Below are 16,091 nucleotides of genomic sequence, written 5' to 3' on the forward strand. Positions count from 1 at the left end.
CGATCCATTATGAAAGACATTGTACCTACTATGGAAGCTCGGGGAGGGTGGTGTTGGGGTGATTTGGGGGTTTGGGATTAGTGTTCATTCATTCTATGTCAGTGATGGTAGGATTGATTGGCGTTCTTGTAGGTCAGTTGACCTTTGCTGTGTTAGTTGAATAAAGGATGATTATGCTCAACTGCCTTATGCATACACTGGCTCTCTTGACTATTAAACTGAAAACAAACATTTGAAAAAATTATTCTGTATGGAGCTGGTGCTGCATTGAAAGATGCATTTTACTCCGTCTTCTCATTTTTACCAGGAACCCCCATCACACAGCCGATCGAGAAATCCATTGATGGGTCATATCTTGGGCATCTCATTGTGGTGCCTCGCGGCTCTGGGGAGCAGAACATGATGTCAATGACCCCGGTAGTCATTGCAACATATTTCCTGGACAACACCGGACAGTGGGATGCCTTGGGAGTGGACCGTAGAGCTGACGCCATCAAGAAAATTAATCAGGGTGAGAACCAGCCTCACAAGAGGGCGCATTGAGGAAGGTTTCTGTGAGTTACAAGTGGTGCATTGCAGAGGAGGTCTTAGATTGGTATCAGTGTTGCAGGGGGTCTCGGAGTTAAAGGCACTGCAGTGCATTACACATGAGCTTTGCAGCAGTAGAAGTGAGTTACAACTTCAAATTTTCCTCTATAGAAAGTGGCTTGCTACAGGACACCTGCATATGATTGTTATTTTTCTATTTAAATGGATACTTGTAAAGTGGAAACTTCCACCCTCAAAAGTCTCTGGGGGCAATTAAACAAAAGCGCATAAGACGGGTATCTCTTACAGATCACCCCATCACCTAAGCATTGTTGTCACAAAACTAATCTTTGTTTTTCTTTTAATAGTAAGATAATTCACACCTGATTTTACTAACATAGGGAGGGAGTTCACCAAAACTTTACCTTGTAATCTGAATGATCTTCCCCATCACATACCTTTAATTTTAAACGCGGACTTTAACGGCTTTGAGTATTGGGTGATTTGAGGAGTCAAAGATAAATAAGATTCAATGAGGATGCCTAAACGCCTAACAGATTTGCCATCAGCAGCACATCGACCTTCTGTTCAAGAAGGTCACAGACTAGCATCCCATTGTTTTGTGTAGATGTTTGTCTGGAGAATTTCAGGAATTAAAGGGTTTAGTTTCAGCCAGTTTGTGTTCATCCACCAATGTACCTCCTCTACTGCCGAAGGGATCACGAAGGTCCCTGAATCCTCCTCACTCTCAAATATTGAAAATGATCTGAGTATTATCTGCATGACTGTGAAGTGCAGAGTCTTGTCTATGCTGCAGATGAGCCAATTGAGATAAGGATTGAACAGTAGAGGAAAAAGAGATTAATCCTCAAGAACTCCCTACGGCACAGCTCAAATGTATACATTAATTTTAAGGGGTTCATGAAAAGCAATATTTTTATATAATAGTATACATAAAATAAAAACAAAGAGAAGCTGTAAAGAAAACATCGTCCACTCATAGAAACTTGGACGTTGGCACTTCCCACCTAGTGATAAGAAAACACAAAATTCAGAGCCACTGTAGTGTGAAGTAGGTTTTGTGAAAAATTGAATGCGTCTGGAGAGCAGATCTGACTGATCCTAATGAACCTTGATTTCAACATTTCCTCTTTTAGGTTACATACAGCAGTTGACTTACCGCCAATATGACTTTTCTTACGCTGGAAGTACCTGGTAAGGTGACCCCCTGCATCAGAATGAAATGCTAATTCATACGTATATGGGCATGTGCAAGATTATTTTCATTAATGCAGTCTCTAGTCAGAACCTTACTGTGCCCCTGTTTTCCCCGCTGCCCAATTAGCCCTACCACAGCCTGAAAATGTGCTGTTGCCGCCTCCACTTTTCTTCTTCTTTTTACCTTCTAACTATTGCTTTCTTGCTCTCAATCTGCTTTGGAGGCATCTGTAAAATTCCCCAGCAAGTTTCTTCAAATGTGGGAGAGTGGAGTACAAGCCTTATATCGAGAACTGACTTGTTACTGTTTTGAGTGCCAGCAGGAGCTAACATAACCCCTGGAGGATCTCTTAATCAGTGAATTCACACTCAGTGTCTGAGTAACCCCTCTTCCTCTACTACTTATTCAGTCTGTGACACCCACCTCACCCTGGGATTCACCCTAACCAGTGACTTTCAGCTGGACTCACTTAAACTATAGCTTCTCGTTTATTCACATCTTATACTTTCAGTCGGGAGCTCCTGTCTTTATGTGGACTCAACTCTTTCCAACACACCAACCCATCACCATTATCATTCCTACATACATTTGTTTTTCTTCCCAACTGCTTCTGACAATATGTACTGTATACTGGTCTCTGTAGTCATATATTTCGAACCTCTGTATTCAATCCAAGTTGATCTTTTTGTAATTTTGAGATTATATTAGATGTTTCACTTTTAACCTAGCAAGATTCTAGTAATAATTCTGTAAATACAATATATTATGTAAAGTTTTACCTGTTGCCAGTCCTATTATGCATTTTATGCAAAACCTTGCTTAAATTTGCAAAGGCTCTGACACATTTGGATCATCTTTGTGCGACATGACCTAGCAAGTCATACAATTGGAAAAACTGGAATTCGCTGATGGTGTCTCTTAAGTTGTGAGGTGGAACCCTCAGTAACCAAGCTCAGGACGCAGAAATGACAAGCTCAAAGGGGTGATGCCAGAGCGCAGCAGCAGTGAATATAAATTGTCGTCCCGGTAAAGACAGAGAAGTGCTCCTCAATTCTGATAGTCTTAGATGATGGGAGTGGGAGCTCAACTGTGGCGCCAGTTGTGTGGCGCTGTCGAAATATTCTGTCTACGTGGTGTGGAAGCAGAAGAGGTGGCTTCAGAGGCAGTAATTATGTTTTATTGTTAGTTGGTATTGAAAATAACTCTAGAAATGTTGGCAAATGTAGTGGAGGCCAGTTTGAATTTAGGATTTATTTATTGGTGCTTTCAAATGATTTTTGTGATTGATTGGAATACACTTTTCAATGTGAATCACGGAAATGTAACTGGAGGGTGGTAGACTGCTCTCAGTAACCAGAGTGGGCAATTATGTTCCCCCAAGTATTATCCTCAAGTATCTTAGAGAAATAAACCAATGAAAAGTGGCACTCCCTTCCTTCGAGTAGTGGCGGCTGGTGACGTTCGAATGTGGTGTGTGATGGAGCTTAAAAGTTTGGTATGACTTTTATGTAGTGAGCGACACGGACAAGCTTAATGGACAAACGCGGAGTCCAGGCTGGATCCCCCTCCAGAGAACAAAATTGAAAAAAAGATTTGCAAATGGTGCATTCTAAAGCAAATTAATTTAGTGATAAAGAAAGGCTTATAAAGCAGTAGGAACATATAATTTTGAAATATTAAACACATAAAAACTGCCCTATATCTTACAGCATTAATATGTTTGGCAGTTACTGTGATGTGCATATTGTATATTATATTGTACAAAACGACAACTTCAGCCTTTTAAAGTGTGTGCTTGGCCAGTGTCTTCCACTGCATGAGGCATCAACTTTAGAAGAAAATGCTCTAACCAGTCTTTGGGAAGGACCCACAGCTGCTGATTGCAATCAGTCATATAGAAATATGTGAAGATAGGTCTTTAAGTGGGATGAAAAATGTGGGGACTCTCTAAAAGGGAACATGTAAAATACATTTCTAGGATTCCCATAGTGTGCTGCTACCTGACTGGTATTTTGGTTTCTGTCTGAGATGTAATTGCATCCAGATATATAGCACAACAACTGAACTACACCTAAAACTACGATTGGCTTTGTCAATGGTTGTTAGCTGTTTAACATAAATGAGGAACAACAAAGATTTGTTATAAATATTAACCTTCAAAATGTTTCAGTTCAGAAATTTCAATAGTATTGAGGGTCATGGAAGGCGTTTTGGCCTTTAGTTATGTGCACTTTATGTTGGATATTTATGTCCTTCTTCTCTGCACATCTCGTCCATCTGCACATCTTCAACCACCTCTATTTCCTCTTCAGCACCCTCTTTTCAATATTCCCCGAATGCACTTCCTTGCATCTCCCTCACTTCACCACTTCCAAACATACACTGCACTCACTCACACACGTTTAAGCAATGTATTTACTTTTGGTTTTGCCCTGTAAATATTTTGCCATCTGTGCCCGCCCTTAGACACACATTTTCACAATATTGAAATTTCAACTGGAGTACTTGACCATTGTTCTGTGTGCTCTGCAGAGAGGACACCCCACTGACAGGCCATTTGCTTTGGCTTCAGGGTCAGCGTCAGAGTTCTCATTCAAAGCCCCTCAGAAAACGGAAATAAAATACAGAAAGAAACACATGATTAAATAGCTAACTCTGGAGAAAGGCAATATTAAGTAAAGCTTGAACATTAAAGAGGAACTAAATCGCTGACATGCATTGCCTTAAAGTTTTTTGACACATTGTTTGTAAATCAATCCATGTTTTTGGCATTAATATTGTAAGAGCATGAAGATAGGGCCAATTTTAATGTCATACAGCAGATAACTGTCTACTGTAAGTACATATCTCTCAATTTCTACTTGACTCGGATATTTGGATCAACTTCACAAGGGAACAAGAACCCTCATTGTTGCTAACTAATTGATTATGCCAGTCAGTAAATGACCAGTCCTTTCTGACCACAGGAGCAAGTGCAGACAATTGATTAATTTCCTTCGATGTTTGATGAAAAAGGGAAAACCCATTTTCTACCCCTTTTCCTTGCAGCACACACAAAATCGTAATGCTGAGATTATAAGTTGCAATGAAATGCACCACTAGCGATGCTACTTTTGAACCGTGAGTTTTGTTTTTTCATTCCTTCAAAGCCTGGAGCTTTGGGCAAAGCAGGGATTGCGAGGGTGAAAAACTAAAAACATAGACAATACATTGGGCCCTTTCTAAGCTGTATGCATGCACTGGAGAAGGGGACATGCAGTGTAGAGGAAAAAAGCACGGGGCTGTTTACCGTATTTCTGATGCAACACTGCTGCGCTGCTCAGTTGATCCCACCATCCAACTAGAATGTGGAAGTGTCCTCAACTCTAGTAAGAATATTAGAAGACCCATCGTTGGTTTCCTTGTTCAGATAATTATTGTGTCTGTCATCACGAGCATATTTTTACACTGCGCTGCAATTATCGTCCGTTAATCCAAGGCCAATAAGTGTTGTCCCTTGTGATCACCATAGAAGGTTATATATCTGGGATTAAACCTTGTGTCCTGAAGATGGTCTAATGGACTGAAGCCAATGAGACCGAAACGTCGACAGTGCCGACAACTCCAAGAAATCTCTGTATTTAAACCATATTTATTGGTAACAGGATAATATTGGTTTTGTTATCTTTAGGAGCTGACGTCTGGTTATGAATTGTGTGTTCAAATTTATTTGTACATCTCTTCCATAACTTTTTTGCTGACATTCATTGTATTGATTTGTACCCCTTTCTATGTTTTTCCAGATAAAATTCTTCTTTTGACTAGAATCCTCCGTGTGCTTTGCTTCTCTTCTGTGCTTTGTTAATTATATATATTGTTTTTGGTTGTTTTGCTGGACACCGTGGAGTCTGATGATTTTGCACTGACTCACTAGCCACTTTTTAATTATAACTACTTTGTGAATTAAGTGAAATCCCTTGTAGACATCCTCCTACTTGATCAATTGTTTACCAACCCAGCACGGCTAGCAATCACCAACAAATAGTCACTAAAGAATGTTGCTCTGTTTGATGACATCTGCTTGGGTTCTGAAATGTATGGAGACATCATTCACTGGGAGGCCCGCTTAAACGTAGGTCTCTTCTGCCACATGAGTAAAAAATTATTTGGAATCAGAAGGACATTTTCTGCTGGGTTTGCACCGCTCATTTGATTTGAAAGAGTGATTCTCTAAGATAGACGCTTTCAAGCAGAGGACAGAAAAGGAGATTTGCAGCGCCAAGAAAAGCTGCAGACTTGTAATGCTTGCTAAACTCAGACTGGCCTGCTCATCTTTTGGATCCATTTTGTGGTGGAACAAATGCCACAGCTCCACTTCTAATGGGGCCAGTGAAGTGCAGCCAGGGCCTAGGGGGGGTCACAGTGAGGGAAGTTAGGGTCATGAAGGGTCTCAGAACAATATACATTACTGAAGATTAGAATTCTAACACTCACCATTACCGAGGACAAAAAGCAAAACACATGTGTTTCACAGTGCTTGCAACCACTCCCAAATGTCAAGAATGGGAAAGGGTGGGATCTATGCCTGACAATGATGAACAGCTGCTCTCATGAAGGGAGTCATGAGACTCCCTTCATGAGATAGTATAGGCCAGTGATGCTGACAGCGTCACTGGCCTATACTAGTGGATACTGACATAGATGACAATGGCATTGATTCATTATGAAGAGCTTTATAACAGTAAGCCCTGTGTCGTGCGTCACAGCTCAGAAAGTTGATTTACTGTCTGACTTCCATCTCCTGCTTCAGAGCGAGGGGGGGCAGCATCCTGGGACAGACAGCTAAGACTTAAATACATCGATTTGTTTAGAGATACTATTGTATCCCTAAATACATTGATCTATTTTGAAATTGTACGGAAATGTGAAGGAATTTCAGGGGGCACAGCTCCATAGCCCTAACGGAGAATTCGCTCCTGCTTTCGAGTCAGGAGGGAGGCATGTAAAGGCTAAACAAGAGTTTGTATATTACTATTTTCAATATTTCAACAACTGAGGTGTAGAATCTTGCATGAGTTTTCCATAGTCTCTTTAAATTGCTCTTCCAGACATCAGCGATGGTACCACAGTTTACCTCCTGTTTTTGCACTGAAATGAACACTTTAGACTCACTTTCATACATCAGTCAACTTGCCCTCTCATACAGACATCCTAGTGCCTGGCTCACAAAATACCACAAATGTTTACATCCTCCAGAAATCAGCCAGACTGGAAAACTGATATCCATAAATCAGCCTCCTGTTTCTGATGCACAGTGGGGAGGATGACTAATAACGAACAACAGATCCAAAGCAAACTATCACCCTGGCATCAGTAGACCAAAGCCAGGTAGTTTTACAAGGTACGACGGATGTATATCCTAAGGGCATTAGAAGGCTAGTTCACAGTGTAAAAAGTAACCACCCCTTATAAACATTAAGCTTGTTGGCTCTCAGTTAACCACACCTCCTACAGGCATCTGGCAACCTCACCCACAGCTTATAAAACTGGAAAACCACCACTCCTTACAGCAATTAGACATTCTAGCTAATGTTGTACCATGGTTTCATCCCTTGCATATATGAGAGAAGAAAAGAAAGTTTTTCACAATGAAGAAATCACTGAAAAAAGGCCACCAGAAAAGAAAAGAATGCCACTGGTGAGGAAAGTCCCCGATAAACACCAGATGGTGTAGGGGCAGATTCTCCATTAGGGAATGGGGCAGCGCCCCTGAAATTCCTACACATTCCTGTTCAATTTTAAAATAGATTGATTTATTTAGAGATACAATCGTATCTCTAAACAAATCGATGTACTTAAGTTTGGGGTATCTGTCCCAGGCTGCCTGCACCCGGCACGCTCTGAAGCAGGAGACGGTAGCCAGGCAGTAAATCAACTTTCTGAGCTGTGACGCACAATGCAGGGCTTACTGTTCTAAAGCCATTCAAAAAGAACCAATGCCATTGTAGTCCATGTCAGTATCCAGTAGTATAGGCCAGTGACGCTGTCAGCGTCATGCTTTGGGGCGCTGGAGTCTCCCTCCCTGTGTGAGGGCTGCCGCTGGTTATTCCCAGGAATAGATCCCACCCTTTCCCATTCGTCACACATTGGAGTGGATGCAAGCACTGTGAAGCACACATGTTTTGCTGCCTTGACCTTGGTAATGGTAAGTGTTAGAATTCTAATATTCAGTTGTGTACATTGTTCTGAGACCCCTTGCCGCAATAACCTCCCTCACCGAGACCCCCCCCCCCCCCCCCCCCCCAAAGGTCCTGGCTGCACTTAACTGGGACCGTTAGAAGTGGAGCTGCAGCATTTGTTCCACCGCAAAATGTATTCAAAAGACGAGCAGGCCAGTCTGAGTTTAGCAAGCATTATAGGTCAACAGCTGACAGAAAGCTGCAAATCTCATTTTCTGTCCTCTGCCTGAAAGCGTCTAGCCTACAGAATCACTTGTTCAAATCAAACAAGTGGGGGAAAACCCAGCGGAAAATATCTTTCTGATTCCAATTTTTTTTTTAACCCATGTGGCAGACAAGACCTAGGTTTAAAGGGGCTTCTGTAGTAATGGCATATTCCTTTATGGAATATGATGTAGGAACGGTGTGTATGTAAGTACAGAATGTTGTATGTAGAATCTTGTAATGTGTTCTCTGTAACCTGGTACCATTAAGAATGTTATGATGGATTACTCTGTAGTCAGCTCCACCTGAGCTGCATGTTTCCTTTGCTCCTGCTCCTGAAAAGTCAAATAAAAAGAATACTTCAATTCTACCTCTGCTCGTATTTACTACAATTTCACTACAATTTTTGTCGACAAGGGCCCGCGTGAAATTTATCGAATTTAGGACGGCTGAAACTATCGGAGTTTCCCCAACGAATTTTTCACCTACTTCGTGAGTACTTTAGTGCTAGTGCAACGTGCATTTCTCCATTGGTGATCTGTTCTGGAAGACTGTATACTGCCTTTAATTTTAAATGAGACTATGTATACTCTGGGATACAAGATCGTCGTATGCTTCTACTAATCTACGAGTGCCTTAAAGAAAAGAACTGATTTAAGAGCTGACTGTCGGAATGCAGAAACGCGTCCTTGAAGATCATTGTGTGCCAAAAGTAGGATTTGTTACAATATCTTACTGTCGTGTTAATCTACTGTTTGTGAGCGAGCGTTGAACCAGCTTACTTTTAAATCTGCCGCAAGTGCGCAGGTGCCAGGAGCTCGAAGAGGTGTTCGCTTCTGACGTGTACCGCCTTCAAGGTTTGCCAGTACCGGCGCTCACCGCGCACAGAGGTCACGCATCACGATCTACTCTGGAGCACACGTCATCGCGTTTAGAGGTCACGCACGGTGGACATTTTGGGAGCAAGGAGTTTGGTTTCCACGACAACCAAGCTATTTTCTCACCGTGTAACTGACCAATTTTAAAAACGCGAATTTGATGATCTTTGAGGAATCATTGAGAGGTATTTTTATGTGGAAAAGGTACTTTTTGGAGAAGGATTAACATGCAGTATCATTCTTGAGGTTGTTTTTTTTATTTTTTCTTGAAGTGGAAGACTTTATTAATCTTCATTTTGCGGTGATCTTGTTTATTTTTTAAGTAACTTTTACTACATCATCTACTAGACTGTGGATTTGTTTTAGTGGAACCTAAAAAAAAAGAAACATGTCGACGGAAAACATTTCTTCAAGACCAAACACGTCGGGGGACAATAGTGTACCTAAACTTCAAATTAATTCACCAAAAGAATTTTTATCTATTCCAGGCGAACCTATAGTAGCATGGTTAGACTGGAAAGAGTAATTTCTGAATTACATAGCGAATCTAGAGGATGTTAATGGTACATTTACTCCTGAAAGAAAGAAAAGAATGTTGTTGTATTTCCTAGGTCCTGAAGGTTTACGCATTTTTAATGACTTACATACGCAGGATAGGGCTGAGGGGGATTTAGATGTATTTAAGGTAGCTTTGTTAAACCTTGATGATCATTTTTCTCCTTCAGTGTGTATAGGTTTTACTAGGCATTCTTTCTTTCATCGAAAACAGGAGAAGCACGAGTCCGTTGAAGAGTATGACTCTGCATTAAAAAAACTTGCTGCCAAGTGTACGTTCGCACAGTTGCAGGAAGAACTTATTAGGGACCAGGTAGTCATGTATGCTAAAAATAAGAGTTTACAGGATAAGTTATGGGTGGAGGGTGACTCTCAAGGACATTATTGCCATCGTAAAAAAAGCCGAACTGTCTGAGAGATGTGCTAAAGACACCCTTTCCCAAGACAAAAAAGGTGCTGAAGAAATTATTGGAAAAATTGTTGAAAAAAAAGTTGGGTATAGAAATATCAAGAATACAAACTTTGAGAAAAAGAAAACAAGTTTTCCTGATAAGAAGAAAGGTGAAAGTAGTGCAGGACATAAAAAGTTTAGCACTGTAATATGTTACAGGTGTGGAAGTTATTCACATTCTGCTACGTATGAAAGGTGTCCTGCTAAGTCTGCAAAGCGCATAGAATGTGGTTTGGCAGGCCATTTTTCTAGGGTGTGTAATCGCAAAAACAACAAAACTTCAAAAGGGATGGTTGCATATGTTCAGGATACGTCTTCTTCATCCTCAAGTGACTCTGATACTCAAGTAAATTTGGTACAAATGAAAAAAGTTGTACTTAATATCACTGATGACTGTTCCTCTAAGCCTTTGTGTCACATTTCGTTGGGAGGAGTTATGATCCAGTTGGCGGCTGATTCAGGTCCGCCTTTTACGATTGTGTCACAGCATGTTTGGAGGAGTAAGTTTGTCAACGTAATTGGGGAATGGTTAGAACCAAATGACATTGCGGCTGAAGGTTATACTGGTAAAAGCATAGAGATGTTAGGATTCAGAACATTGATCTTCCGCTTTAAGGAAAGACAATGTACAGGTAAGCTGTACATATCTGAGGAGGGGCCATCGGTTTTGGAATGGAAGGACCAGAAGATGTTGGACATAATCCTTAATCCTAATAGCAAAGAGCAGGTTTTAGTATCTTGTGAAAGTGTAGACACCAAGAAGTGGGTTTTAGAATCAAACAGTTTTTATTCAGCAGACACATATCAGTAAACACAGCTAGACTGCCTACATCCACCGTCTGGTAGAGCGTGGTAAGACAACGTTGGAACACAGCCATAAGGTCTACAACCCGGAGGGCGACCCGGCGAGGATAGACTGTGGGCCAAATGGTGCAACCAGTTCGGACGTCGAAGCTGCTTTTTGTAAAGAAAGAAAAATAAACACCAATAAAGAAACAGAGACCTACCTGCCCCCACCAACTCCCCCCTACCCTGGACCCCCCTCCCTCCCACCCTCCCTCCCACTCCGCATCAGCCTTACCCGCGCCTCCAACTGCACCCTTACTCCCCGGAACCTCGCCACTCTCAAAGAGCAACTCCCAGGCCCTCACGAGCTCGCCTTTGTCGGTTCCAACGGTATAAGCTGTAGAACCTGTAGAAATTTAGGGCATGTTACCTCCCGCAGGTCCCGTGACAGCAATTGTATAAATGGTGCCCAGAGCTCCGCATATGTTTCCCCTTTACCATCCACACATAGGGAGAGTCTCTCCATGCGCAACAGCAACCAAAGCCGCCTGATCCAGTCTCTCGGGTCGGGGGCGGCGGGGGAACGCCACTGTGCAAGGACGACTAAGCGCACTGCCAAAAGAGCCAGGGCTATCTGTCTACCCTGCGGGGAGCGTAAGGGGAACGCCTTAGGGTGAGGTAGACCTAGTAGCACATGCTCCAAGGCCCTGGGAAAGGTTAACCAAATGCGTTGTCTATGTCATCCAGAACCTCCCGCCAGTAGCGCACTAGCTTGGGGCAATGCCAGAGCAGATGGGTCAAGGTACCTGTCGCACCGCAGCCCCTCCAACAAAGACTCAAACATTTAGGGTCCCACCCGTGGATCCTAGCCGGTGTGTGATACCAGTATGACACTATTTTGTAAGCTGCTTCAGCCCCAGCAACATTAGCGGCAGTGTGGTGTGCGCGATAGTGCGCCCTGTCCCATTCTTTGCGTGTCAGTGGGCGGCCCAACTCCGTCTCCCATCGAACCTGCGCCTTGGTGCGCTGTGTGTGTGGACGCTTCATGATTAGGGCATAGAGTCCAGAGATAAGTCTACGGTCATCCTTCTTAAAGACTACCCAGCGCTCTAAGGTTGCCATGGGGCGCAACATGTCTGCTATATTAGTGGGCAGCGTAACCCAGTGTGCGACTTGCGAGTAAGGGAAGGCATCCGACTCGCGCAGCTCAAAGTATTCTCGGCGGAGGGTGGAGAATGGGATCAGCCCCTCAGGTTGAAAGAGGTGGCCCACTCTCTTACAACCCAGCTCTCTCCAGCGCTGAAACCCCGGCGAGGCGCAGCCCAGGGGGAACTCCGGGTTATCTACTATAGGCGTCAGAGGTGACGGGAAGGTGGTCCAACCACGCCAGTGCGCCAGCCGATCCCACGCAGCCAGCGTCGGTGAAGTAACCGGAGACGAGTACAGGCCCCAGGCCCTATGTTTACGCGGGAGCCAGAGTTCACGCCAAATGTTACGGCCCGCCACCGTCTGGTCCATAAAGAGCCAGTGCTTGCTGGATAAGGGCCTATTCCATTCAAGGATAAAGCGCAGGCACGACGCCTGATAGTATGCCTCCACACAAGGGAAGTTCAGGCCACCCTCGTCTCGGGGAGCTGTTATCCGGGCGAACGCAACTCAGGGACGTTTATGGTTCCACAAAAATGTGTTGAGCTATCTCTGCAACTTCCTCAAGGCTCCCGGCGGGGGGCGCAGGGGCAGCATCTGGAAAAGATAGAGGATACGTGGGAGGATCGTCATCTTTATCGCGGGCCGGCGGCCAAACCAGGCCAGCTGTAATCGGGACCAATCCGCAACCGACTTAGTCGTTTGGTCAAGAAGGAGCCTGTAGTTGAGGGCAACAGTCTGTGGAACCGTGGCTGCCAAGTGGATCCCCAAGTAGGGGATGTCTGTGTGGACCCATTGAAATTCAAAGTCCCTCTGAAGATCCCGGACCTCTTCCGCTGGCACAGAAAGATTGAGGATTTGGGATTCCGAGTAGTTGACCTTAAAGCCGGCCACAGCGCCATACTCCCACAGCTCATGGGAAAGATGTCTCAGGGAGGGGCAAGGGTGGGTGAGGGACAGAATCACGTCGTCAGCGTAAAGGCTCGCTTTGTGTTCGTCCGCACCAAAGCGGATCCCCTGTACGGCTGCGTTGTCCCGAAGGCGCTGAGCAAACGGCTCCATGTAGAGCGCGAAGGGCAGGGGCGACAGGGGGCAACCCTGTCGCGTCCTGCGTGTGATAGGAAAGTATTCCGATCTGCAGCCATTAACCCTCATCGCGGCCTTGGGGGAGGCATAGAGGCAGCGAACCCAGTTGACATAGGTGTCCCCCAGCCCAAACGTCTTCAGGACTGCAAACATGTATGACCAGTCCACCCGGTCGAATGCCTTCTCGGCATCTATGGAGAGGAAGCAGGCCTGCGTGTGGGACCGGTGGACTGAGTCCATTAGATGCAGGAGCCTCTTGGTATTTTCGCCCCCCTGTCGCGTCGGGACGAATCTCACCTGGTTAGGTTCAATGACTCCGTCCATAAACGGGCTAAGGCGAGCAGCTAGGATGCCGGAGAACACTTTCATATCAATGTTAAGGAGCGGGATAGGGCGGTACGAGCTGCATTCCCTCGCATCCTTACCGGCCTTAGGTATGACTGTGACAACCGCCTCGGCCATAGACGGAGTCACATTCCCCGTTTCCCTGAAGGAATTGAAGAGGCGCGTTAAGAAGGGTGCCAGTACTCCATAGAACTTCTTATAAAAGGAGGCCAGGAAACCGTCCGGTCCCGGCGACTTAGCTATCTTCAGGCGCGAAATAGCAGAGATAACCTCCTCAATGCGTATCTCTGCGTCGAGAGACGCAGCCGAGCCCCAGGAGATGGGCGTGACGCCGCAGGATACCAGACAGTCCTGCACCCGATCGGGTTCAGGGGGGTCACACGTATGTAGCGTGTGATAGAATTGTTGAAAGATGTCCGCTATGCGACCATCCGCCGACTGCTCTATTGCGTGCGTGTCCCTGATAGTTGAAACGGTCGCCTGCTGCGTACGAGCCCTCAAGCGGTGCGCCAGCATTCTGCCCCCTTTATCGCCGCTAAGATAGAATTTGTGGCGCAGGCGCAAAAGCGCGTATTCGGCCTGGTCCAGGTCTAAATGCTTCAGCATGCGCCTCTTAGTCTCCAGCTCTCTCCAGACCCGTTGCGCACCAGTTCGCTTGTGGATCGCCTCTAACCCCTGCACGTCATGCTCAAGCTCCTCTCGCTTTTCTCTGCGTAATTTAGCTAGTGAAGCCGAGACCGCTATACACTCACCCCGCACCACAAGTTTAAGTGCCTCCCACACCGAGCTGAGCGACATGCCGTCCACGTCATTAGTGGCGAAGTAGTGTGTGATCGTGTCTTGCAGGCGGTCCACAACTGAGGTGGAGTTAAGAAGAGAATCGCGCAGGCGCCAGCCCCCGGGTGCCCGCCCGCCGCACCCCCGGTCACCTTCACGGAAATGAGAGCGTGGTCAGACAAGGAGCGCAGAGCAATCTCCGCCGAGGAAAGCTGGGGCATCAGGGAGGTAGAGGCGAGAAAGTGGTCCAAGCGCGCGTACGTCTTGTGGGCCGCAGAGTAGTAGGTGTAGTCGCGCTCTAGTGGGTGCAAGGAATGCCACACATCATGAAGCCCCCCTTCTTGTAGCCACAACGGACCCCCTTTGGAAATGGCCCCAGTCGGATGGGAGCACGCCTCGGACATATCAAGGGCCGGGTCCATTACCATATTCAAGTCACCCCCCACCAGCACCCAGGGGTCCGGGGAAGCTAGGGCGTCCGCAAGCGCTGAGGTCAGGAAGGGTTATTGCTGCACATTGGGGGCATAGAGGGAGACCACGGTAAGACGGGTGTCGCCCCATTGAATCCTGACCGCTAGAAATCTGCCCTTGACTTCCACCACCTGAGACAGAATCTTACAGCGCGCTTTTGCGCTGATCAGTATCGCTACTCCCTGTTTCTTCGCATTGCAAGAGGACCACATCTGAGTTGGAAAGCGCCTGTCCCTCATCCTTTTAGTGTCCTTGGCAAGGAGATGAGTTTCCTGTAATAGACAGAAATCGCCTTCCGCCCCTTCCAACAGCGACAGAATCGCTGCACGCTTAACTGGGCTGTTAAGGCCTCTGACATTTAAACTAACAATTTTCAGCTCCCTCCCCATCGCAAGGGTGAGACAAGGACAGCGCTTCTGAGTCCGGGCAAAACGCCCCCCCGGCAGCATTTGTGCAGCACCAAAAAAAAAAATGGCTGCATTCAACGGCTGATGCGGAGAAACCCCCCCTCCCAAACCCCTCCCCACCCAACTGCCCACTCTCCTACCCTCCTGGAACCCCCCCAAAAACAGAACCCCCAACAGTCTGACAGTGCCCTCCCATGTAGAAGACAAAAGGAGGGAACAAAAGTTTGTCACAAAAGTCCAAAGGGCTGAGGGCATAGACTTAACCCCACCAGCCACCCAGATCCTGATACAGGACAGTATACTCGGGGAACGTGGCAGTATATTACCCATCAAAGTCCATCAGTCAGGTCCCTCCACCACCAGCAGTCATCTTGCAGAGGTTAAGCATTCAGGAGCAGATATCAGGACCCTTCAGGAGTCTCCGTCGCCTTTGCTACAGATGCGACAGCCGCGCCCCTCTCTTGCAGACTGATGGACAAATCCGGACCTGAGGGCTTCGCTGGCTTACCCACGGTTTGCCATTCTGTGGAGCGACGGCATCGCCTCGACAGGGAGGACGCGGGCTCCGCCTGGGGAGCAGCACCCTCCAGTCCCAGCAGCTCAAGAGCCACCTCCAAGGATCGTACCTGGATCAACTTGCCTTTCCATCGGAAGACCAGCCTGAAGGGGTGCCCCCAGGAATAGGGGACCCCCTGCTCCCGAAGGAAGGCAGTGACCGGCCGAAAGTCCCTTCGCTTGGCCAGAGTGGAGGCCGCCAAATCCTGGTAGAGCACCTGGCGGTGGTCCCGAAACACAAGGGCGGTGTGCTCACGCACCTTCTTCAGGATATTTTCTTTGAGCTGGAAATCGTGGACGCACACTAGGATATCCGGGGGGGGTGCATTGGCTCCACGTGGAAGGCCGACCCTATGCGCTCTGTCCAACTGAATCTCACGAAGGTCGTCGTCCTGCAAGATGTGACGAAAGAGGCCATCAACATATTCCCGCAGGTCTGTCCCCTCACCTTTCCACGGGACTGCC

At 46.1% G+C, this 16,091-nt stretch overlaps 1 protein-coding gene across 1 annotated transcript in view; it reads left to right on the forward strand.

The window, feature by feature from the left end:
- Positions 1-16,091, forward strand: part of LOC147748679 (A.superbus venom factor 1-like) — a 1,557,217-nt gene that overhangs the window by 1,003,974 nt on the left and 537,152 nt on the right. Inside the window, exons 24-25 of the mRNA XM_086963549.1 lie at positions 308-511; positions 1,686-1,743. Of these exons, the coding sequence (XP_086819675.1) occupies positions 308-511; positions 1,686-1,743 (262 nt within the window). The remainder of the gene's footprint in view (positions 1-307; positions 512-1,685; positions 1,744-16,091) is intronic.

The sequence above is a fragment of the Lissotriton vulgaris genome, chromosome 1_1, assembly GCF_964263255.1.
Source record: "Lissotriton vulgaris chromosome 1_1, aLisVul1.2, whole genome shotgun sequence".
NCBI classification, from domain to species: Eukaryota; Metazoa; Chordata; class Amphibia; order Caudata; family Salamandridae; genus Lissotriton; species Lissotriton vulgaris.